The sequence below is a fragment of the Oncorhynchus tshawytscha genome, unplaced genomic scaffold (genome assembly GCF_018296145.1).
Source record: "Oncorhynchus tshawytscha isolate Ot180627B unplaced genomic scaffold, Otsh_v2.0 Un_contig_4562_pilon_pilon, whole genome shotgun sequence".
Taxonomy (NCBI): Eukaryota; Metazoa; Chordata; class Actinopteri; order Salmoniformes; family Salmonidae; genus Oncorhynchus; species Oncorhynchus tshawytscha.
Window position 1 is genome coordinate 96,961 of NW_024609665.1, and position 25,849 is coordinate 122,809.

Consider the following 25,849-nt stretch of genomic DNA (forward strand, 5'->3'; position numbering starts at 1 on the left):
ACCGATGTGTCTGATACCGATGTGTCTGATACCGATGTGTCTGATACCGATGTGTCTGATACCGATGTGTCTGATACCGATGTGTCTGATACCGATGTGTCTGATACCGATGTGTCTGATACCGATGTGTCTGATACCGATGTGTCTGTCTGATACCTGATGTGTCTGATACCATGTGTCTGATACCGATGTGTCTGATACCGATGTGTCTGATACCGATGTGTCTGATACCGATGTGTCTGATACCGATGTGTCTGATACCGATGTGTCTGATACCGATGTCTGTCTGATACCGATGTGTCTGATACCGATGTGTCTGATACCGATGTGTCTGATACCGATGTGTCTGATACCGATGTGTCTGATACCGATGTGTCTGATACCGATGTGTCTGATACCGATGTGTCTGATACCGATGTGTCTGATACCGATGTGTCTGATACCAGTGTTGCAGACACCTGTCGCCATTCTCTCTGTCTCTGTGTGTGTTGTCTGTCGCTCACTGCTGATCTCTCTGCTTCCACAGGGCACTTTACAGAAGTTTGTGGACGACCTGTTTGAGACCATCTTCAGCACGGCCCACCGAGGCAGCGCCCTGCCCCTGGCCATCAAGTACATGTTTGACTTCCTGGATGAGCAGGCTGACAAGCACAGCATCCATGACCCGCATGTCAGACACACATGGAAGAGCAACTGGTGAGACACTGGCCTTTTCTGTTGTTTTACTGTGTACTGTGCTAAAACAGGTTAACATTGGAAGTGTACGGCAACCCCCCTCCACACACACACACACACACACACACATGGGTAGAAACACAGGCACATGTACACTCTTGTGTATATACACACACACACACATATACACACAGAAGTTTATCAGAGAGAAGATGGCACTGCCCTAAATATGTCTCCCTGCTCCACCACCACCACCATGCCTACTGAATGAACCATGGAGTGTGTGAACAATCTTCATTAAATCCAATGACGAAGAGCTAATCCCACAGGCAACCAATCAGGGCAGCCAGCTCTGACATTACCATGGTGACCGACCGGGAACGAGCCGCCCGTAGTCGCCAGGGCAAGGAAACCAGGGGAGGCTAGGTGAAGGAAGTGGACTCCAAATGAATATCCTCTGATTAATTTAGACCTGTGTCCCCCTCCTGAAGGGGTGGCAGGGTTAAATAACCTGGAGTGGATTAGAATGAGGGAGAGAGGAAGAGAGGAGGAGAGGAGGGGGTGGAGGAGAGGAGGAGAGGAGGGAGAGAGGAAGAGAGGAGGAGAGGAGGGGGTGGAGGAGAAGAGGAAATGGACTCAGTGGGAGTTAAACACCACGCTAATAACTCATTAGCCCCTGGCCTTCGCCATGGTCCCATCATGCATCACTCAGCTCCGGCCCAAAGGACCATGGGGCTGGGAATTGATTTGTGGGGCAGTCGGCCGGAGGAGAGTGGAGAGAGAGGGGGAAAGAGAGACTATTTACTTCATGGTCCTAATTTGTATCCTTCCCAGTGTCTGCGTTATTGCACCATTTGCAAAAGAGCGTGTTAAGTGTTTTCCAAGAGCTCTGTAGGTCGCTCTTACAATAGACATTAATGGAATCACTCTAGCAAGAGGGGAAACGTTAAACAGTCCTTTATCATAACACACTGGTAACGCTTACACAACGCTTAGTGCCTTCTGCACCCAGCCAGCTCAGAGCACCATGTCCCCTTTTCTACACCAAGCAGTGCCTTCTGCACCCAGCCAGCTCAGAGCACCATGTCCCCTGTTCTACACCAAGCAGTGCCTTCTGTACCCAGCCAGCTCAGAGCACCATGTCCCCTGTTCTACACCAAGCAGTGCCTTCTGCACCCAGCCAGCTCAGAGCACCATGTCCCCTGTTCTACACCAAGCAGTGCCTTCTGCACCAAGCCAGCTCAGAGCACCATGTCCCCTGTTCTACACCAAGCAGTGCCTTCTGCACCCAGCCAGCTCAGAGCACCATGTCCCCTGTTCTACACCAAGCAGTGCCTTCTGCACCAAGCCAGCTCAGAGCACCATGTCCCCTGTTCTACACCAAGCAGTGCCTTCTGCACCCAGCCAGCTCAGAGCACCAAGTCCCCTGTTCTACACCAAGCAGTGGGGACATATCCTTCAAACCAGATTATTCTCTGTCCTGTGTAATTCTCCAGCAGCAGAGATAGATTGAAATAATCCATCCTAACCTGAGATTGAAATTGAGAGACACACAGCTGTGTGTGGTTTCCAAGAAACCATCCTGTCATTGTCATGTCTCTGGGTGAGAGTCTAGACTATTTTCTGTGCTGCAGTTATTCATAGATACTGTATGTAGACCATGTTAGTAGACTAAATTAATGTGAGGCGTAGGTATAATAGTTCCTCATTAAAGGCAGTTTTTATTTGTTTAGGGGTCGATAATAGTCTATTTTCCTGTCAGCCATATTGTTTGATTCCCAGAAGCAGGCTGGTACAGGAAGAGCCTCTGACAGACAGACCTTTCATCATCACTCAGTCTAGTGCATGGTTGACTGTGTGATCATCCACCGTGGTTGACTGTGTGATCATCCACCATGGTTGACTGTGTAATCATCCACCATGGTTGACTGTGTGATCATCCACCGTGGTTGACTGTGTAATCATCCACCATGGTTGACTGTGTGATCATCCACCATGGTTGACTGTGTGATCATCCACCATGGTTGACTGTGTATTCATCCACCATGGTTGACTGTGTAATCATCCACCATGGTTGACTGTGTAATCATCCACCATGGTTGACTGTGTATTCATCCACCATGGTTGACTGTGTAATCATCCACCATGGTTGACTGTGTGATCATCCACCATGGTTGACTGTGTATTCATCCACCATGGTTGACTGTGTGATCATCCACCATGGTTGACTGTGTGATCATCCACCATGGTTGACTGTGTGATCATCCACCATGGTTGACTGTGTGATCATCCACCATGGTTGACTGTGTGATCATCCACCATGGTTGACTGTGTAATCATTCCCCATGGTTGACTGTGTAATCATCCCACAGCTGGTGGGAGGAGCTATAGGAGGACGGGCTCATTATAATAGCTGGAATGGAATACATGAAATGGTACCAAACATATCAACCACATGGAAACCACATGTTTGACTCTGTTCCATGGATTCCATTCCAGCCATTACAATGAGCCCATCCTCCTATAGCTCCTCCCACCTGCCTCCTCTGTCCCCCAGCATATGACCTTTACTTGCCCTCCTCATTACTAATGGTTTGAGAGAGAGAGCGTTTGTGGTGTGTGTGTTCATGCATTGTGCATCTGTTTAAATACCTGTGCGAGTGCATGCCTTTCTGCATCTCTGTGTGTGTGTGTGTGTGTGTGTGTTTGAGTCAGACTCCTAGAGCTCCTCCAGATGGTATCTTTTGGATCAGCATTCAGTGTGTCGACATCTCCCTCTCATCCTCTTTCTTCAGTGTGTGTCCCTTCAGCAAGCAGCGTTTTAATGACCAGCTTCTAGAGCAGACTGGCACACACATGCCCACATTGCACAGCACACACAACTCATCTGTGTCCTTAATCACATAAACCCACCACACTCTCCCAATGACAGCAGCAGACAGGAAGACACATCCCTCTGAAGGTTGACAACGGAGATGTTACAGTGATATTACACTAAATCACATTCTCCATATAGACATTACATTCTACTTCTACCCAGCCTGAAATACAGGCTCCAGTATGAGTACCAGAACCATGGATCAGTATTGATCCAAGATTACACTGTTGTTTGATTTGATTTGTGGATATTGGGTCAATATTTACTTTTAATCCGTCGTCTTTCTGTGGAAACCAAGGGATTCGTCCTGCTGATGTTAGCTAGGCCAACACTCACTAGCCATGACAATGACCATAATGATAATACATTTTATTTGAAGTGCTTTTCAAGAAGCCCAAAGTCACTTTAGGGGGATTGGATGGTAATGGAACCACAAAGAGACTGATCCTTCACCCCAAAATGCCAAACAAAAACCATTGACCTCAAAGTTCAACAACATTGTCGTGCCTCAGTGCTGTACACTCTCTCCTTCCCTGAGTAAAAGGGTTGTTCCTGTCTGACTGACCGTTGACAGATCAGAGTCACATTCAGTATCTGAGTGAAGACTTTAGCTTCGTCTTTGTAAAGAAAAAAGCAGTGTCATAACTGCATTGAAACATCTTTAAAATATGTCAGAAGATGTGAATTCCAAGGGCACAGTTGCTCTCCATATACCCCAGTGTGTTGGACTCATTGGATATGTTATATCTGATCAAACATCCAAGACAATGAAACGCCCCCACAGACAACAATCAATGTAACGCTGCACAATAACCAAATACCACTTGGGCAGAAGTCAGATCTTCATTCATACCCGCCAGTCTAGCCTGGGCTTCCATCCTGGACACCACAGTATGAATAACATACTTTACAGCTTGGGGAAAGGTTTTACAGTTTGGGGAAAAAGCTTTACAGTTTGGAGAAAAAGCTTTACAGTTTGGAGAAAAAGCTTTACAGTTTGGAGAAAAACTTTACAGTTTGGAGAAAAAGCTTTACAGTTTGGAGAAAAAGCTTTACAGTTTGGAGAAAAAGCTTTACAGTTTGGAGAAAAAGCTTTACAGTTTGGAGAAAAAGCTTTACAGTTTGGAGAAAAAGCTTTACAGTTTGGAGAAAAAGCTTTACAGTTTGGAGAAAAAGCTTTACAGGATGGAGAAAAAGCTTTACAGTTTGGGGAAAAAGCTTTACAGTTTGGAGAAAAAGCTTTACAGGATGGAGAAAAACTTTACAGTTTGGAGAAAAAGCTTTACAGTTTGGGGAAAAAGCTTTACAGTTTGGAGAAAAAGCTTTACAGGATGGAGAAAAAGCTTTACAGTTTGGAGAAAAAGCTTTACAGGATGGAGAAAAAGCTTTACAGGATGGAGAAAAAGCTTTACAGGATGGAGAAAAAGCTTTACAGGATGGAGAAAAAGCTTTACAGGATGGAGAAAAAGCTTTACAGTTTGGAGAAAAAGCTTTACAGGATGGAGAAAAAGCTTTACAGGATGGAGAAAAAGTTTACAGGATGGAGAAAAAGCTTTACAGTTTGGGGAAAAAGCTTTACAGTTTGGAGAAAAAGCTTTACAGGATGGAGAAAAAGCTTTACAGTTTGGAGAAAAAGCTTTACAGGATGGAGAAAAAGCTTTACAGGATGGGGAAAAAGCTTTACAGTTTGGAGAAAAAGCTTTACAGGATGGAGAAAAAGCTTTACAGGATGGAGAAAAAGCTTTACAGGATGGAGAAAAAGCTTTACAGGATGGAGAAAAAGCTTTACAGTTTGGAGAAAAAGCTTTACAGGATGGAGAAAAAGCTTTACAGTTTGGGGAAAAAGCTTTACAGTTTGGGGAAAAAGCTTTACAGTTTGGGGAAAAAGCTTTACAGGATGGGGAAAAAGCTTTACAGTTTGGGGAAAAAGCTTTACAGGATGGGGAAAAAGCTTTACAGGATGGAGAAAAAGCTTTACAGTTTGGGGAAAAAGCTTTACAGTTTGGGGAAAAAGCTTTACAGGATGGGGAAAAAGCTTTACAGGATGGAGAAAAAGCTTTACAGTTTGGGGAAAAAGCTTTACAGTTTGGAGAAAAGTTAGGTTGTACGAAGGTATTGGCAGAACAATTGCCACAATGCAAACACAGCTCTCTATCGTCTCCTAGTGATAGTTTGTCAGATAAACCTGTATTGTGTCACATTCACTGAAATCTAAATATCATTATGGACCTGGCCCAGAAATGGAACGTGTGAAGAGACTCTTTAAATCTGACCTTTCCCCTTGGAAACCATCTAGACCTTAACCTAGTATTGGCCAGCTGCGCCAGATTGACGACAATCAAGACTTGCATCGCGGCGGTGTTAATATCCTTTGATCCGTCCGCTAATCCCAGAAGATTCGTCCAGATTAATTCAGAGTCATAATGCCAAGGTTTCCCTCACCAAATCCTCTTTTGTTAGGTCGTACAGCAGGTTGGGGGGGTAGGACATGTCGGGAGAGGGGTTATTCAAATGATTCTGTGTTTTTTTCTCTCTCCTCCCTGATGTTGCACACACAGTCGGTCCATCCTCTAGACTGCAGTGTCTTGCCGGTTTGGCTTTTGCCGCGTCATCCAAAACCATGCTGCCCAGTTAATGAGAGAGAGAGAGAGAAGGAAGGAAATCTAAGCAATTCTCAGTCCTGTCTTTATACCACCTGATCCGTAACACACACTAGCACCTGTGCTACCTCCCTCCATTCGTTCCAAGGCCAACAAATAAACAGACTTGTGTTTTGATTATTCTAGACAGGCATGGAATGGGCCGCATGTCTAAACAAGGCAATATGAACCGTGTTGGTGTGAAGCCCCCAGACACAGCTGGAAACCATGAAGCCCAGGCGTTGCCTGCTTTTAAGATTAGGGCTTTATTAAATCGCGCAAACGTCAAATAGAACGCATCAGCAACAAGCCGTGTACTAGATTGCAAAGTGAATGGGTCCTCATTCCCTTCTGCCACTGAATGTGTTAGCTCAGACCCACCACATCCACCGGCTGGCTTTAACCAATGTGAGTTGTTGTATGTTCAGGGATGTAATCTGCTTGGATTTGGATTTGAACAAGGATTGTTATTTAAGTCTAAATGTAGAAAATCACCTCGATGTCTTCTGTTTCATTTGTTGTTGCATTCCTAGAAATGTACCTGGTGTATGTTATGGTAATAGACAGTTCTCTGTCCCCTGTAAGGTCAGGGTGTTGTGTTTACATGATGTCTCCTCTATAGCCCACCTCTAAGGTTCTGACGTTCCAGGATGACATGATATTCCCTAACTCTCTCTGTCTCTCCCCAATAGCCTACCTCTGAGGTTCTGGGTGAACGTGATCAAGAACCCCCAGTTTGTGTTCGACATCCACAAGAGCAGCATCACGGACGCCTGTCTGTCTGTGGTGGCCCAGACCTTCATGGACTCCTGCTCTACCTCAGAACACCGCCTGGGCAAGGACTCCCCCTCCAACAAGCTGCTCTATGCCAAGGATATCCCCAGTTACAAGAGCTGGGTGGAGAGGTGAGAGGATGATGGGATGGGTGTGTGTTTGTGAGGTGGGGGGGGTGGTGGTTTGGGGAGTTTGTGCACTGTGTTTGTGTGGTGGGGGGGGTGGTGGTTTGGGGAGTTCTCTCTCTTTTCCAGTTTCTATATAGACCTACATGTGAGTGTAACATGAGAGGACAGTTCATCATGTGGTTCTGTCGTCCTATAGATGTGTGCCAGCCATTTTGTCCATAAACATCCTTGATAGACTGTAGTCTGCCCCCTGTCTCATAAGTACACACAGTAGGGCTGTAGTGTTGTGATCCCTGGGCCATGGAGGAGGCTCCAAATGAAAACCCACTGGGAATGGATGGCAGTGCCTCCTAATGCTGGAGAGGTAGAGGGGGGACAGGCACAGAGAGCCACAGTGAGTTCTCTGTCCTGCCCAGGTACACCCGTGTGTGTGTGTGAAGTTAGGAGATTACTACTGCACAGCAGTGGTGGTGGTCATTTGTCCAAATTAGAGTTGTATTACATTTATTTGGTCGGTGGTCGAGTGCTGAATAAAAGATGGGCTTGTGAAGTGGTCCCAAAGTATTTCTGTGTTAGTGCTCAGCGCTAGCCGCAGGACAGGGATATACTGTATGTGTATGTACTGTATGACTGAAACCCAAGGATTGGATTCATCAGGCTGAGTGTATGTGTGCATGTGTGCAGGGACAGTGTGTGTGTGTGTCAGCATGTGCTTGTGTGTTTTATATTAACGGTGCATGATCTATATGATCAAGGCTCCAGCCACCCTAGTCATAGACTGTTCTCTCTGCTACCGCACGGCAAGTGGTACCGGAGCGCCAAGTCGAGGCCCAAAAGGCTTCTGAACAGCTTCTACACCCAAGCCATAAGACTCCTGAACAGCTAATCAAAGGGCTACCCAGATCTCTCTTTTACGCTGCTGCTCCTCTGTTTATAATCTATGCATAGTCACTTTAACTCCACCTACATGTACATATTACCTCAATTACCTCAACTAACCAGTGCCCCCACACATTGACTCTGTACCGATACCCCTGTATATAGTCTCGCTTGTTTATGTGATGAATACAATTTGATTTGCTCTTATAGTTAGTCCCAGTGATCTATAGATGGGTTATCTTATAGTTAGTCCCAGTGATATATAGATGGGTTATCTTATAGTTAGTCCCAGTGATATATAGATGGGTTATCTTATAGTTAGTCCCAGTGATATATAGATGGGTTATCTTATAGTTAGTCCCAGTGATCTATAGATGGGTTATCTTATAGTTAGTCCCAGTGATCTATAGATGGGTTATCTTATAGTTAGTCCCAGTGATATATAGATGGGTTATCTTATAGTTAGTCCCAGTGATCTATAGATGGGTTATCTTATAGTTAGTCCCAGTGATATATAGATGGGTTATCTTATAGTTAGTCCCAGTGATCTATAGATGGGTTATCTTATAGTTAGTCCCAGTGATATATAGATGGGTTATCTTATAGTTAGTCCCAGTGATCTATAGATGGGTTATCTTATAGTTAGTCCCAGTGATATATAGATGGGTTATCTTATAGTTAGTCCCAGTGATATATAGATGGGTTATCTTTTAGTTAGTCCCAGTGATATATAGATGGGTTATCTTATAGTTAGTCCCAGTGATATATAGATGGGTTATCTTATAGTTAGTCCCAGTGATATATAAATGGCTTATCTTATAGTTAGTCCCAGTGACATATAGATGGGTTATCTTATAGTTAGTCCCAGTGATCTATAGATGGGTTATCTTATAGTTAGTCCCAGTGATATATAGATGGGTTATCTTATAGTTAGTCCCAGTGATATATAGATGGGTTATCTTATAGTTAGTCCCAGTGATATATAGATGGGTTATCTTATAGTTAGTCCCAGTGATATATAGATGGGTTATCTTATAGTTAGTCCCAGTGATATATAGATGGCTTATCTTATAGTTAGTCCCAGTGACATATAGATGGGTTATCTTATAGTTAGTCCCAGTGACATATAGATGGGTTATCTTATAGTTAGTCCCAGTGATATATAGATGGGTTATCTTATAGTTAGTCCCAGTGATATATAGATGGGTTATCTTATAGTTAGTCCCAGTGATATATAGATGGGTTATCTTATAGTTAGTCCCAGTGATATATAGATGGGTTATCTTATAGTTAGTCCCAGTGACATATAGATGGGTTATCTTATAGTTAGTCCCAGTGACATATAGATGGGTTATCTTATAGTTAGTCCCAGTGACATATAGATGGGTTATCTTATAGTTAGTCCCCTTCAGAGGATGGTTGCTTATGGTTGTTTGCTGCTTTAAATGTGGATGAGACAGTTTAGCATAAGGACTTGACCAATCCACAGCGCTGAAGAGCATGCGCTACAGTGCAATAGAAATGTACAGGCAGTGTTCCCACGTTAGTTGAGACTGCATTCACAGTAAACCCTGCATATGTGGGCTCAATAGGAAATAACCTTTCGATTTCAATCGCGCTATAGCACTGAACTTCAGCGATACAGATTGAAGCCCTTAGTCTTCATGAGGCTTGGCAGTCGACGGGACAGAGGTGTGTGCAGTGTGATTGTGTGGATTTGAGTAGGGCTGTGTTGCAATACAAAGGTTCAATGGGCCTACTGTACGTACAGTAGAATCAGACCATCTGTGTCATCATCTCTGTTGACCCAGGTGCTGTTCATTATTTGGACAGGAAATGTTCAATTCAAATAGCTGAAATACTCAATCAACCTCAGATTAAAAACACACAGGGTATACAGACAGAGATTCTACATCACAGGAGGCTGATGAGGGGAGGATAAAAACACACAGGGTATACAGACAGAGATTCTACATCACAGGAGGCTGATGAGGGGAGGATAAAAACACACAGGGTATACAGACAGAGATTCTACATCACAGGAGGCTGATGAGGGGAGGATAAAAACACACAGGGTATACAGACAGAGATTCTACATCACAGGAGGCTGATGAGGGGAGGATAAAAACACACAGGGTATACAGACAGAGATTCTACATCACAGGAGGCTGATGAGGGGAGGACGGCTGATAATAATGTCCAGAACAGAGCAAATGGAATGTCATCAAACACCTGGTAACCATGGAAACCATGTGTTTGATGGATTTGATACCATTCCTCTGATTCCTCTCCAGTCATTACCACGAGCCCGTTCTCCCATATTAAGATGCCACCAACCTCCTGTGTTCTACATGTTGACATTCTCAGAACCAAACCGAATTTGTAAAGACAGGGGAATCATGGGTAGTGTAGTTCTCTGTAAAGATGAATCACTACTATTTAACTAAAAGCAGCCGTGCCAATCTAGAGGTTGTTAAGCTTCATATCAATGTGTTCCTGTTAGCGTTCCTGTTAGCGTTCCCTGCTCTTTGCTTGCGACTTGGGCGCGTGAGGTGATTACTGATAAGGACCCGTTTCACAGGCTGAGTCTGACCTGCAGCTAGTGAGTAAACTGTTGACGTGTCATGTGGCATTAGGAGCGGGAGATGCTGACGGGGTTCGGCAGCCGTGGGAGATCAGGAGAGTGATAAGATTCTAATCAGAGACTTCCTGTCCACACTGAAGCCATGTGACGGTCCTATTACCTGTGGACCAGTTGGCGTTTATTTCTGAAGCATAAAAGTCTGTGAAGGAAGTATTCATGTCTAAGGTCAGGAGTCTTTGCAGAAAATCCAATCAGCATCCACATGATTCTGAGATGTAATGTTTATATAGGTGATGTTTAGTTGATCAATCCATATTTTGTGAGATCTAATTTAGTGTAATTGTAGTATAATTAGTCCCTCCACGTCATTGACATCAATCTTAATTAACAAATTAAATCTCAAAATAGTGTTTATAAACCCTGCAGTGCTTACATCTCACAATCAGGATAGGCAAATTAGATCTCACAGTCTTGTTGATTGGCAAAGCCTACCTGAAGGTTGTGATGTGCATTGAGACCATCAGCATATTCACACAATTGAATTTGCCCATCTATATACAATTGACCCTTCGCTAAGCACTGTCCATGAATTTTGGCCAACCAATCGCAGCTCTATAATGGATAGCAACTGTCATCGAGTCCAACACCTGAGACAAGCTCAAGTCTCTCCCCACACTCCCTTCCTCCTCTCTCCCCACACTCCCTTCCTCCTCTCTCCCCACACTCCCTTCCTCCTCTCCCCACACTCCTTCCTCCTCTCCCCACACTCCCTTCCTCCTCTCTCCCAACTCCCTTCCTCCTCTCTCCCCACACTCCCTTCCTCCTCTCCCCACACTCCCTTCCTCCTCTCTCCCAACTCCCTTCCTCCTGTCTCCCCACAATCCCTTCCTCCTCTCCCCACACTCCTTTCCTCCTCTCTCCCAACTCCCTTCCTCCTCTCTCCCCACACTCCCTTCCTCCTCTCCCCACACTCCCTTCCTCCTCTCTCCCAACTCCCTTCCTCCTCTCTCCCCAACTCCCTCCCCTCCTCTCTCCCAACTCCAACTCCCTTCCTCTCTCCCAACTCCCTTCCTCCTCTCTCCCCACTCCCTTCCTCCTCTCTCCCCACTCCCTTCCTCCTCTCTCCCAACTCCCTTCCTCCCTCTCTCCCAACTCCCTTCCTCCTCTCTCCCAACTCCCTTTCTCCTCTCTCCCCACTCCCTTCCTCCTCTCCCTCCCAACTCCCTTCCTCCTCTCTCCCAACTCCCTTCCTCCCTCTCCCAACTCCCAACTCCCTTCCTCCTCTCTCCCAACTCCCTTCCTCCTCTCTCCCAACTCCCTTCCTCCCTCTCTCCCAACTCCCTTCCTCCTCTCTCCCAACTCCCTTCCTCCTCTCTCCCCACACTCCCTTCCTCCTCTCTCCCAACTCCCCCTTCCTCCCAACCTCCTCTCCCCAACTCCCTTCCTCCTCTCTCCCAACTCCCTTCCTCCTCTCTCCCAACTCCCTTCCTCCTCTCTCCCCCTCCCACTCCCTTCCTCCTCTCTCCCAACTCCCTTCCTCCTCTCTCCCAACTCCCTTCCTCCTCTCTCCCAACTCCCTTCCTCCTCTCTCCCCACACTCCCTTCCTCCTCTCTCTCCCAACTCCCCCTTCCTCCCAACTCCCTCTCTCCCAACTCCCTTCCTCCTCTCTCCCAACTCCCTTCCTCCTCTCTCCCAACTCCCTTCCTCCTCTCTCCCACTCCCTTCCTTCTCTCTCTCCTCCTTCCTCTCAACTCCCTTCCTCCTCTCTCTCACTCCCTTCCTCCTCTCCCAACTCCCTTCCTCCTCTCTCCCAACTCCCCTTCTTCCTCCTCTCCCAACTCCCAACTCCCTTCCTCCTCTCTCCCAACTCCCTTCCTCCTCTCTCCCAACTCCCTTCCTCCTCTCTCCCAACTCCCTTCCTCCTCTCTCCCAACTCCCTTCCTCCTCTCTCCCAACTCCCTTCCTCCTCTCTCTCCACACTCCCTTCCTCCTCTCTCCACACTCCCTTCCTCCTCTCTCCCAACTCCCTTCCTCCTCTCTCCCCACACTCCCTTCCTCCTCTCTCCCAACTCCCTTCCTCCTCTCTCCCAACTCCCTTCCTCCTCTCTCCCAACTCCCTTCCTCCTCTCTCCCAACTCCCTTCCTCCTCTCTCTCCACACTCCCCTTCCTCCTCCCTTCCTCCACTCTCCCTTCCTCCTCTCTCCCAACTCCCTTCCTCCTCTCTCCCCACACTCCTTCCAACTCCCAACTCCCTTCCTCCTCTCTCCCAACTCCCTTCCTCCTCTCTCCCAACTCCCTCTCCTCCTCTCTCCCAACTCCCTTCCTCCTCTCTCCCCACTCCCTTCCTCCCTCTCACTCCCTTCCTCCTCTCCCCACACTCCCTTCCTCCTCTCTCCCCACACTCCCCCTTCCTCCTCTCTCCCAACTCCCTTCCTCCTCTCTCCCCAACTCCCTTCCTCCTCTCCCTCCCAACTCCCTTCCTCCTCTCTCCCAACTCCCTTCCTCCTCTCTCCCCACACTCCCTTCCTCCTCTCTCCCAACTCCCTTCCTCCTCTCTCCCAACTCCCTTCCTCCTCTCTCCCAACTCCCTTCCTCCTCTCTCCCACACTCCCTTCCTCCTCTCTCCCAACTCCCTTCCTCCTCTCTCCCAACTCCCTTCCTCCTCTCTCCCACACTCCCTTCCTCCTCTCTCCCCACACTCCCTTCCTCCTCTCTCCCAACTCCCTTCCTCCTCTCTCCCAACTCCCTTCCTCCTCTCTCCCAACTCCCTTCCTCCCTCTTCCAACTCCCTTCCCTCCCTTCCTCCTCTTCTCTCCCCACACTCCCCTCCCTCCTCTCTCCCCCACTCCCTTCCTCCTCTCTCCCCACACTCCCTTCCTCCTCTCTCCCCACACTCCCTTCCTCCTCTCCCCACACTCCTTCCTCCTCTCTCCCAACTCCCTTCCTCCTCTCTCCCAACTCCCTTCCTCCTCTCCCAACTCCCTTCCTCCTCCCCACACTCCCTCCCTCCTCTCTCCCCACACTCCCTTCCTCCTCTCTCCCCACACTCCCTTCCTCCTCTCTCCCAACTCCCTTCCTCCTCTCTCCCAACTCCCTTCCTCCTCCCAACTCCCTTCCTCCCCAACTCCCTTCCTCCTCTCTCCCAACTCCCTTCCTCCTCTCTCCCAACTCCTCCTCCTCTCTCCCAACACCCTTCCCCTCCCCTTCCCCCTCTCTCCACTCCCTTCCCCCTCTCTCCCCACACTCCCTTCCTCCTCTCTCCCAACTCCCTTCCTCCTCTCTCCCAACTCCCCTCCTCCCCCCAACTCCCCACTCTCTCCCCACCCTTCCCCCTCCCCCCTCTCTCCCAACTCCCCTCTCCCTCTCTCCCCACACTCCCTTCCCCCTCTCTCCCCACTATTGCTTCACTCTTTCTTCCCCTCTCTCTCTTCCTTCCCCATCTTCAACTCCCCCCCCCCACACACACACACACAATCTGTAACACACACATCCACCGGTCTTCAACTCTGTCTTCAACTCTGCTTCCAATCCAGCCCGACACTTCAGTCACACCGTGAAAAACACTTCAAAGAGACAGACTGCAGAGTTTAACTAAAGAAAGAAGGCGGAGTGAGAGGAATACTCAGGCACATGTCTTCCTGTGATTTCTCCTCCGTTCTACATCTTCATAAGCGCTGTGGAGGTTAGCTGTTATTGTAATGCCATACCAGGGAGAGGGGTAGGAGCACCATAATGGAAGCCTATAGCTTGGTCATGGTACGTTTGGGGATCAGGCAGTTTGCCTCTGGTCTTGTAGTGGAGCTGTGCCCCTCTGGGAAGACTCTACCTTAACATGTTATTACTGTATGACATCCACAGAAAAGCAATCTGATATGATTTAACACAAGGAAGAAATCCTGTGGGTCTCGGCCGGTACATGACTTCCTACAACTGTATCTCACTAACTCAGCACTTTAATGAAAGCTGACATCTTACAGGATCTAAGTTGTGTTGGGGTCTTGTTGATTTATGATGCATTGGCACAATTTGATGGTTGGAGTGGTTTGCAAGGGTTGGACATGCATGTTCCCCCAGAGCCTCCAACTACAGACAGACTGTTTATATTCATTCCATTCAGTTGGAGTGGTATTTGAGGTGGGATTTAATTGTCCCCAGACAATGACAAGTTCATCAGACCTGTCATATATGCAGTTCATTTGATCCCCTGCTCGGATAGAAGATTACAATGGGAAATCAAAGTGAAAACCCCTGACATTAACACATGGACCGTATCAGGGGAAATGGCATACTTACATTCACAGCTCCCTGGGGGGTGGCCAAGGGGTCAGCAACTAGATTCAGCTGCAGGACCATTTTTGTCGGAGCGGATGGTGGGCTGACCGGAACATAATTATTATCATTTCTACACTGCAAATTGACTACAACTAAGCCAATAAATAATGATATATATTGGAAAATAACAATCATTTCAAGCCTTGGTTAAGTTGAGACATGATCACATACGTATATTTTTTTATTTTATTGCTGAATTTCAAAATGAATATCTCTTGCGGGCCGGGAAAAAAAATCCCTTGTAGGCCGGTTTTGGCCCGTGGGCTGCTGACCCCTGCTCTAGGTGTGATTTCCATTATGTTTAGATCAAGTGTCTAAGAAAGGAGACAATTTGGAATTAGGCCCCACGTCATCACCTAGAACCAGAGATGTCAGGTGGACCTGCTGTTTTACCTGGAGACAGAAATCCCTCCAATTTCCTTTCCCCTCTCAAACCCCACGACTCACTTCCTCCAATTGCCCTCCTGCCCTGCGCAGGTGGCCGAGGTGTGTGTGAGTGGGTGTGACCTTCCTGTGACCTTCCTTACAATAAATAACCTGCAATGCCCACCTGTCGCGTAACCTGCTCTGTTAGCTTAATAGCGTTGGTTTTCACACACCATACCACATACCACACATCACACCACACCACACACCATACCACACAACACCACACGACACACCATACCACACCACACGACACACCATACCACACCACACCACACACCATACCACACCAAACACACACCATACGACACGCCATACCACACCACACCACACACCACACCACACACACCATACCACACCACAGGTGGCCGAGGTGTGTGTGAGTGGGTGTGACCTTCCCGTGACCTTCCTTACAATAAATAACCTGCAATGCCCACCTGTCGCGTAACCTGCTCTGTTAGCTTAATAGCGTCGGTTTTCACACACCATACCACATACCACACATCACACCACACCACACACCATACCACACAACACCACACCACACACCATACCACACTACACCACACCACACACCACACCACACCACACCACACACCATACCACACCACACACCATACCACACCACACACTTATCAGACTAAATTTGTGGTGTCCAGGAGCAGTTGTGGCACCGGAATTAAACAGGTAATGACCATCTTTAATGAAGGAGTTGACAGAGGGCCTCAGCTGCTGTTGACACTGGCTGATTACTTCTCCTTTCCAGCCCTCTTTACCCGGACGCAGCTGAGAGCTTCCTGGAGACACAGTCTGTGTGTGTGAGAGAGAGGGGGGGTTCACACTGGAGACACAGTCTGTGTGTGTGAGAGAGAGGGGGGGTTCACATACACTGCTAAGTGCCTTTGCAGCTTTTAGGCCATTTGTACAAGGGCGGCAGGTAGCCTAAGGGTTAAGAGCATTGGGCCAAAAGGTTTGAAACCCTTAGCCAACAATGTGCAAAATATATCGATGTACCCTTGAGCAAGGCACTTAACCCTAATTGCTTTGGATAAGAGCGTCTGCTAAATTAGAAAAATGTAAATGTCTATAGAGAGTCAGGGCTGCTCAGACTGTGAAAAGTGATTGGGGATGAGACAACTGTCTTGATTCCTATTCTAGGCTCCCGAATGGCGCAGCTGTCTAAGGCACTTCATTTCAGTGCTAGAGGTGTCACTACAGACCCTGATTCACAACTGGCCACAACTGGGAGTCACATAGAGCGGTGCACAGTTGGCCCAGTGTCGTTAGGGTTTGACCGGGGGAGGCCGTCTTTGGCCCAGTGTCGTTAGGGTTTGACCGGGGGAGGCCGTCTTTGGCCCAGTGTCGTTAGGGTTTGACCGGGGAGGCCGTCTTTGGCCCAGTGTCGTTAGGGTTTGACCGGGGAGGCCGTCTTTGGCCCAGTGTCGTTAGGGTTTGACCGGGGCAGGCCGTCTTTGGCCCAGTGTCGTTAGGGTTTGACCGGGGAGGCCGTCTTTGGCCCAGTGTCGTTAGGGTTTGACCGGGGGAGGCCGTCTTTGGCCCAGTGTCGTTAGGGTTTGACCCGCCAGGCCGTCTTTGGCCCAGTGTCGATAGGGTTTGACCGGGGCAGGCCGTCTTTGGCCCAGTGTCGTTAGGGTTTGACCCGCCAGGCCGTCTTTGGCCCAGTGTCGTTAGGGTTTGACCGGGGCAGGCCGTCTTTGGCCCAGTGTCGTTAGGGTTTGACCGGGGAGGCCGTCTTTGGCCCAGTGTCGATAGGGTTTGACCGGGGAGGCCGTCTTTGGCCCAGTGTCGTTAGGGTTTGACCGGGGCAGGCCGTCTTTGGCCCAGTGTCGTTAGGGTTTGACCGGGAGGCCGTCTTTGGCCCAGTGTCGTTAGGGTTTGACCGGGGCAGGCCGTCTTTGGCCCAGTGTCGTTAGGGTTTGACCGGGGGAGGCCGTCTTTGGCCCAGTGTCGTTAGGGTTTGACCGGGGCAGGCCGTCTTTGGCCCAGTGTTGTTAGGGTTTGACCCGCCAGGCCGTCTTTGGCCCAGTGTCGTTAGGGTTTGACCAGGGAGGCCGTCTTTGGCCCAGTGTTGTTAGGGTTTGACCCGCCAGGCCGTCTTTGGCCCAGTGTTGTTAGGGTTTGACCGGGGCAGGCCGTCTTTGGCCCAGTGTTGTTAGGGTTTGACCGGGGCAGGCCGTCTTTGGCCCAGTGTCGTTAGGGTTTGACCGGGGCAGGCCGTCTTTGGCCCAGTGTTGTTAGGGTTTGACCGGGGCAGGCCGTCTTTGGCCCAGTGTCGTTAGGGTTTGACCGGGGCAGGCCGTCTTTGGCCCAGTGTTGTTAGGGTTTGACCGGGGCAGGCCGTCTTTGGCCCAGTGTCGTTAGGGTTTGACCGGGGGAGGCCGTCTTTGTAAATAATCATTTGTTCTTAACTTGCCTGGTTAAATAAAGGTTCAATACACAATTCTAAAGGCTGAAACATCTCAGTCTTGAAACAACCCTGAAATAACACACATTTTGGGGTGTATGTATGTAAATGTAGTGATTACACAGTTCACTAATACATTCTGCTGTGTGTGTTACCTCCACAGGTACTACTCAGACATCAGTAAGATGCCGGCCATCAGTGACCAGGACATGAATGCGTACCTGGCAGAGCAGTCCCGGATGCACATTAACGAGTTCAACAGCATGAGCTCCCTCAGTGAGATCTACTCCTACGTGGGCAAATACACAGAGGAGGTACGGCAACACACCGTGGACAAATATCACACTTTATTCAAGACAGGTAGCAGTGTTCCATTTAGGACTGCCAGTCTTACACAGTTGGGTTTGAAGTTGACATGTATTGTAGATGACGTGTAGGTTCAGACGATCTGGAAGATGTATGTAAAATACATTTATAAGCAACCCAGACGGCGTATATCAGCGGATTTCCAACCTCTCCTGGAGGACTCCCAACCATGTCTTTGTTCTACTACAGAGAGAACACACTTCTCAGCTTAGATCATCAAGCCTTTCTGTCGTTGAATAATGCCTAGTTAAATTACGTTTTTTTTGTAAATACAAAAAAAAAAGATGTGGTAGTTCAGGTCTTCAACTAAATTGTGAGACGTCAAGGGGTCCCAGAGGAAAGGTTCCAGAAACACTGTCATACAGAAGCAACATTTCTTGTATGTGCCAATACTCTGCCATTGTCAGCTGGTGTGTGAGGCTGACAGTAACACAGGGACTGGCTGTGTGTGGGGCTGACAGTAACACAGGGACTGGCTGTGTGTGGGGCTGACAGTAACACAGGGACTGGCTGTGTGTGGGGCTGACAGTAACACAGGGACTGGCTGTGTGTGGGGCTGACAGTAACACAGGGACTGGCTGTGTGTGGGGCTGACAGTAACACAGGGACTGGCTGTGTGTGGGGCTGACAGTAACACAGGGACTGGCTGTGTGTGTAACACAGGGACTGGCTGTGTGTGGGGCTGACAGTAACACAGGGACTGGCTGTGTGTGGGGCTGACAGTAACACAGGGACTGGCTGTGTGTGGGGCTGACAGTAACACAGGGACTGGCTGTGTGGGGCTGACAGTAACACATGGGGCTGACAGTAACACAGGGACTGGCTGTGTGTGGGGCTGACAGTAACACAGGGACTGGCTGTGTGTGGGGCTGACAGTAACACAGGGACTGGCTGTGTGTGGGGCTGACAGTAACACAGGGACTGGCTGTGTGTGGGGCTGACAGTAACACAGGGACTGGCTGTGTGTGGGGCTGACAGTAACACAGGGAGGGACTGGCTGGCTGTGTGGGGCTGACAGTAACACAGGGACTGGCTGTGTGTGGGGCTGACAGTAACACAGGGACTGGCTGTGTGTGGGGCTGACAGTAACACTGTGTGTGGGGGGACTGGCTGTGTGTGGGGCTGACAGTAACACAGGGACTGGCTGTGTGTGGGGCTGACAGTAACACAGGGACTGGCTGTGTGTGGGGCTGACAGTAACACAGGGACTGGCTGTGTGTGGGGCTGACAGTAACACAGGGACTGGCTGTGTGTGGGGCTGACAGTAACACAGGGACTGGCTGTGTGTGGGCTGACAGTAACACAGGGACTGGCTGTGTGGGGCTGACAGTAACACAGGGACTGGCTGTGTGTGGGGCTGACAGTACAGGGACACAGGGACTGGCTGTGTGTGGGGCTGACAGTAACACAGGGACTGGCTGTGTGTGGGGCTGACAGTAACATAGGGACTGGCTGTGTGTGGGGCTGACAGTAACACAGGGACTGGCTAGGGACTGGCTGTGTGGGGCTGACAGTAACACAGGGACTGGCTGTGTGTGAGGCTGACAGTAACACAGGGACTGGCTGTGTGTGGGGCTGACAGTAACAGGGACTGGCTGTGTGTGGGCTGACAGTAACACAGGGACTGGCTGTGTGTGGGGCTGACAGTAACACAGGGACTGGCTGTGTGTGGGGCTGACAGTAACACAGGGACTGGCTGTGTGTGGGGCTGACAGTAACACAGGGACTGGCTGTGTGTGAGGCTGACAGTAACACAGGGACTGGCTGTGTGTGGGGCTGACAGTAACACAGGGACTGGCTGTGTGTGGTGCTGACAGTAACACAGGGACTGGCTGTGTGTGAGGCTGACAGTAACACAGGGACTGGCTGTGTGTGGGGCTGACAGTAACACAGGGACTGGCTGTGTGTGGGGCTGACAGTAACACAGTGGACTGGCTGTGTGTGGGGCTGACAGTAACACAGGGACTGGCTGTGTGTGGGGCTGACAGTAACACAGGGACTGGCTGTGTGTGGGGCTGACAGTAACACAGGGACTGGCTGTGTGTGGGGCTGACAGTAACACAGGGACTGGCTGTGTGTGGGGCTGACAGTAACACGGGCACTGGCTGTGTGTGTCTCTCTCTGTCAGATTGTGTGTGAGGCTGACAGTAACACAGGGACTGGCTGTGTGTGTCTCTCTCTGTCAGATTGTTTGTGCGCTGGAGCAGGACGACGCCGCCAGGAAACAGAGACTTTCCTTCAAGCTGGAGCAGGTGGTGGCCTTCATGAGCCTGGAGAGCTGAGGACCGCACTTCCCAGGGCGCACTGGGAGACCCGTCAGAAACCGAGCCGTGCCTGAGCAAAGACCTGTCCATCTATCTCTTCACCATCGTCATCAGCATCAGAACTCCTCTCCGTTTCAAAGACAACACATATTGTCCTGTTTTCTTCCTCCTCTTCCTCTTCCTCCTCTTCCTGACAAGTGTTTGGCATCTCATCCGCTCAGCTTCATAGGACATGCAGAGAAGACTGGCTGATGGACTGACTGGAGGGTCGGCAGAGCTGGGGACTGCTTTTCCCACCATGCAATGGGAGGGCCTCATCCCAGCTTTGCTGCGTAGAAGAGTCTGATGGAGGGGTGGTTGTCTGCCAGCTCGCCGTATCGGCATCATTTACACCGTAATGTTGGGGGAGAAACAAACATTCTATTTATGTTGCCTTTAAAAATAACACTGATGACTAAGTCTTTTGCCACCACAATGTTGGGAGTCAGTTTGTTCAGACTTTCTGAACAGGATATTAGTCAATGAAACTGCTACAGAGTCCAGTTAATTGTAGTGCTACAGTCAACATCACATCAAACGTGGAAAAACAAAGTGGTATTATATAAATGAGGAAACCAAACTGACCACCTCGGAAGACAAAAAAACAGAAGGTTTGCCTGGTTCACACTTCTTAAGATTGGGAAATAGGCAAACTACAGAATTGTTTTCTCAATGTAGCTTTGAGGTGTATTTGAAGAAACTCCGATAGGGGCTGGGGAGAGTTAGTGCTTCTTGAATTTTCCTTTTTTTCCGAAAACCTGACTGACTTTGAAATCCAGAGAAGGACAGATTCCCCTTTGTGGCATTGGCACGAGTCTGCTCCCACCCACCCACCCCTCCAAGTACCTCTATAGATAAAACAATCCTCATCTTCTGAATCTCTGGCTTGTGTGGTACCTGCTCAATTATCCTGACTATTATAAGACTAATTAGTGGAGGACAGACCCAGCTCTGTCTGGTCCTCCTCTGTGACGAGAAGCACACATCCAACTCTTGACCACAGTGACCCGACAGCTCTGACACCTGGAACGGTCAGTCTGTCCCGTGTGTGCTGCTAACAGATGGAGGTCACTCGCCGGTCTATCAAAGCACACACACAAACAGATACACACGGCAGCTGTCCAAGACCTGTTCTGAGGGGAACTCTACTCCTGATTCACCCTCTGATCACACTGTCTGAATACTAGGGGAGCTGACTGACATCTACTGAGAGGAGGAGAGGGACGCTTCACTAGAGCAGTCTTACCATGGACCCATGCTTTCTACATGACAGAGACGGTGCGGTACTGCTTAAATGGGATCTGCTCTGCTGAGAGAGAGAGACCTTCTGTAAAGACTTGGGACGGGGGGAATCAATTGATGGACATAACTGGTCAGCCGAAAAACCAAAGGAGCTTGACATTTTAAAAAGACAAAAAAAGTTATTTAAAAACAATGTATTTAAAGGAAATGACACGGGAAAAGGATTTGGTGAAAGAAAAACCCACCCCACAACAACAACTTAACCCTGTGTGATTTTCTGACCTCAGTGTGCCGAAGGGGGAGCCGCGGACGAGTCCCGCCCTCCTCCTCGCCGTCCCGGTTTCTTCCGTGTTTGGCACACCGTTTTTCTTCCCTCTTTGTCCGGTTTTCCACGTCAGTTTTTTTGCACAAGTGTGGAGACAGCTTCCATGCGGGAATCTCTGAGCGCTCTGGGTCGCTCATGTTGTGTGTTAGTGTAGTCGTCCTCCGCAGCCTTCTCCAAGCCTCAAAAAGCTGAAACTAGAGTGAGAAAAACAAGTCAACGTCATATAGACGCCCGGACACGGACATCAACAGACTTGTGGAATGTGATAACCTGGATGGGAGAGAGAGATGGAGAAACCATGGAGAAACCCTCCTTTCCTTTAGACCTCTGACCTTTCTTTTGCCTTGACAACGTGCCCCATGTGGTGATGTGAATGTGTGGAGACCGCCCTCGGTCCACCTTCGGTCCTTATTGGCTTTTTAAGCGCATGTAAAACTTAACATTTAAAACAAAAAAAGAGTCAAGTAGAGAAAATAAGCCTTGCAGATGATGATGTGGATGTGTTCTTTTCTTTATTTTGCTTGGAAGACAAATGTGAGGGAAAAAAGTGTATTGTTCATGTTAAAACTATAAGTAACTGTTAAGGTGGAACCTTTATCTCCCGTTCAGCCCATGCAAACCTCTCATTACCATGTCTTGTGAAAGTGTTAGACGCTAATAGGAATAAAGTGGTACCTTAAAATCCAATATATTATATACCCTTGCATGCTGACCTATTTGGATGTTATGAAATGGAACTGCCTTGCAATCAAATATATTTATCTACTGCTACTAGGAAACGTTTAAACGGTTCACAAACAAAACGGTTATTTTGAATTCTCATGGACTGATGTAGTACAATAACTCATGACTAAGTTTGAATTCATTCAGTCCTTTGGCTTAGTCCTTCCAGAGTAGATCGTCCTCTAACGCCCATCCATATACATGTTCCATTAGTTAGCGACTTCGTCAGTTCCAGAACCCTCAGGTTTTGGGTCTGGTAGACTAATTCTGCAGTGAGCTTCTTGCTCTTTTCTTGGCTGCTATCGCTTCTCTAGTGTCTGTCTGTGTTTTCATCCGGAAACTATCTCCCCTAGCCTATAACCTTACCTTTTGGATTCTATTATTTTATCATTCAAAAAAATGACATTTATTTTTGTAAGCCTGACTGGCTGCAAAGCTACCTTGTAAGCGTCTTATTGCAGCACCTGTTACTATAGTTGTGGATGTGTTTTTTAGATTCTGTTTTGACAGTTGTTTGATCTGAAGAGCTCAGTGCATAGGGAACTAGCATTAGGAGGGCTTTCGGGGTTCAATCAAATAGTTTGCTCATACAAAACCCATGTATCGCACAACATGCCTCATTATTGGAATCCTTATGGTCTTATGGGGTGTACAATACATTCAAGTCAATCACTTGTCTGGTAGTATCTGCTGTCCTTCGATTCTACTGCTACATCTAAAGGTGTTCTGCACAAATTTACTGAAAAGATACTGGTGGTTTTAACTAAAAAAAAAACTCTCCTTTGGACAATTTCAAACGATTAAACGTCTCTTGATGAACTCATCAAAGAGGTGTCTGGAAGCTTCTATAACCACACTAGTTCTGACCCTGAAAGCTTCTGATTTACTTAGTTGATTGTGTTTTGTAAAGTGTGTTTTATTTCCGTCACACCATCGCTGTCTAATGTATGAACCACATCTAATTCATCCACAACTGAACTATCTAAAGGGGTGAGTTCTGTCAGTGGTTGGTATTCAGGTTCGAGGGGGTACATTCATGAACAGCGCGTTCTCTGGACGTTCTACACTGCCAACATGTTCAAACTGTTCACAAAGCTTGTGATCAAATAAACAATAAGAAAGAACTGAAAGGAATCGACTGTATTAATTCAGTCTGATGGAAAATCCCAGGTAAAACAGTTTGGATATAAGACTGAACTTGGCAGGGACCTCAACGTTTAGGGGCCCTTGTTAGGTTTAGAGACTGTAAATTGACCCACTATTACCCATGTATTCTATTCTCTAGCTACCCAACGTTTAGGGGCCCTTGTTAGGTTTAGAGACTGTAAATTGACCCACTATTACCCATGTATTCTATTCTCTAGCTACCCAACGTTTAGGGGCCCTTGTTAGGTTTAGAGACTGTAAATTGACCCACTATTACCCATGTATTCTATTCTCTAGCTACCCAACGTTTAGGGGCCCTTGTTAGGTTTAGAGACTGTAAATTGACCCACTATTACCCATGTATTCTATTCTCTAGCTACCCAACGTTTAGGGGCCCTTGTTAGGTTTAGAGACTGTAAATTGACCCACTATTACCCATGTATTCTATTCTCTAGCTACCCAACGTTTAGGGGCCCTTGTTAGGTTTAGAGACTGTAAATTGACCCACTATTACCCAACGTTTCCTCCTCTCTAAGTCGATTGTTTTTATTTGGTGAAGAGAATGAATGTCCTAGAATCTCGTAGTGAATCTGCCCCCTGGTGTTGTAACATACGGTGTTTCCATTTTCCCCCATGTTCCCCGGCGACAAAGCTCGTCTGAGACTACTGACCCCTTTGTTGCCGAGGGACTCGATAAAGCTTCCACCTTCAACATTCTGTAGGAACTAAAGATAGGTCCTTCTAGAGCTCAGTGTTATAGCAGGTGTTACAGAAACAGTAGAAATACTTTTACTATTACCATATTTGCTGAGAGATAAAGAGTATCCTATCAAGAGATGAAACTAAACCTGGGGGAAAAGGCCAGCTTCTCTAACTTTGCTATAATTAATTGTATACCTGTGTATGTAAATATAATGCATTCCTATTTTGCAGTCAAGAACAAAATACTATTTGTAATATAGAATAAACTTTATTATGAAACAAAGTGGTTTGTGGTTTGTGTTTATTCATATGAAATGATTGATTTAAATAGTGTTATTTCACACAGCAGGTGTTGAATGGCATGCTGTGTACTGGAATTAATGGATTCGTTTCATATAATGGGAAGCAAAATGTCCCGTTTCCCTCAGTAGAACGGCACAGGTGAAGCAGAAACCTACAGCACTTTGTTTTAATATGTTGTATGGTAACCCGTAGTAGAAAAGTCATTGTACACTCAAAGTTGTTTGTTGTGATGGCTTCACCTCGTCCCCAAGGCCCGCAGCACGGCCGCGGTAAAAACAGTCACAACACACGCCCTCTCGTGTACTATTGCTTTATGGGCAATTCCACGGTGACAGAAAGATGCTGAGACGCCGATGTTCACTTTAAAATGCATGTCAAACAAATGCTTGCAAAGTTAAACAAACCAGACAACTCTATGCACAGACTACTGTATCCATTTCCACTGAACATTTGACAAAAACATTTACTTGAAGAACAGTGCAATGCAAAGTTTGGTAACAGAATGACAGTTGGTGCTGTTTTACCATCATTCTGTTACCAAACTTTGCACCTGCACTGTTCTTCAAGTGAATTTGTTTGAGACATTTTCAGTGGAAATTGTTAACAGTAATCATTGTGGATAGAGTTTCTCAATTTCAGAATATTATCTTTCAAAGTTCTGACCATTTCAGCTGAGCTGGTTCATATTGCTGTGGTAAAGATTCTACTGCAGTCCAATATGAGTTTGAGCTTTATGGTAATTGTTTATTTGTCAGGGACCATGTACAACATGCCATTGCACCAGATTTAGCTCATTTTCAGCTGTAGTCCATAGTATGTTTGCTAGCCAGATAAATGACTGAATTCCCATTGGTGCTGAGTAGTTAGCATAGCTAAGCTAACAGGGACTAAACAGATGAAGGAAGTGAAATAGTGGGAAAACATCCAGTACTTTGACTAAATGTATCAAAAGTCTGAGGTGAATTACAAAGTAAATAAACCCACAAAATGTGCTAAA

General features: G+C 47.6%; 1 protein-coding gene across 1 annotated transcript in view; it reads left to right on the forward strand.

The window, feature by feature from the left end:
• The window catches only part of LOC112241268 (plexin-A4), a gene marked incomplete at its 5' end in the record, with an annotated part of 117,632 nt that extends 92,800 nt beyond the window's left edge, over nucleotides 1–24,832 (forward strand). Inside the window, 4 exons of the mRNA XM_042316750.1 lie at nucleotides 527–696; nucleotides 6,885–7,097; nucleotides 17,906–18,056; nucleotides 20,295–24,832. Of these exons, the coding sequence (XP_042172684.1) occupies nucleotides 527–696; nucleotides 6,885–7,097; nucleotides 17,906–18,056; nucleotides 20,295–20,390 (630 nt within the window). The remainder of the gene's footprint in view (nucleotides 1–526; nucleotides 697–6,884; nucleotides 7,098–17,905; nucleotides 18,057–20,294) is intronic.
• Nucleotides 24,833–25,849: the final 1,017 nt, after the last annotated feature.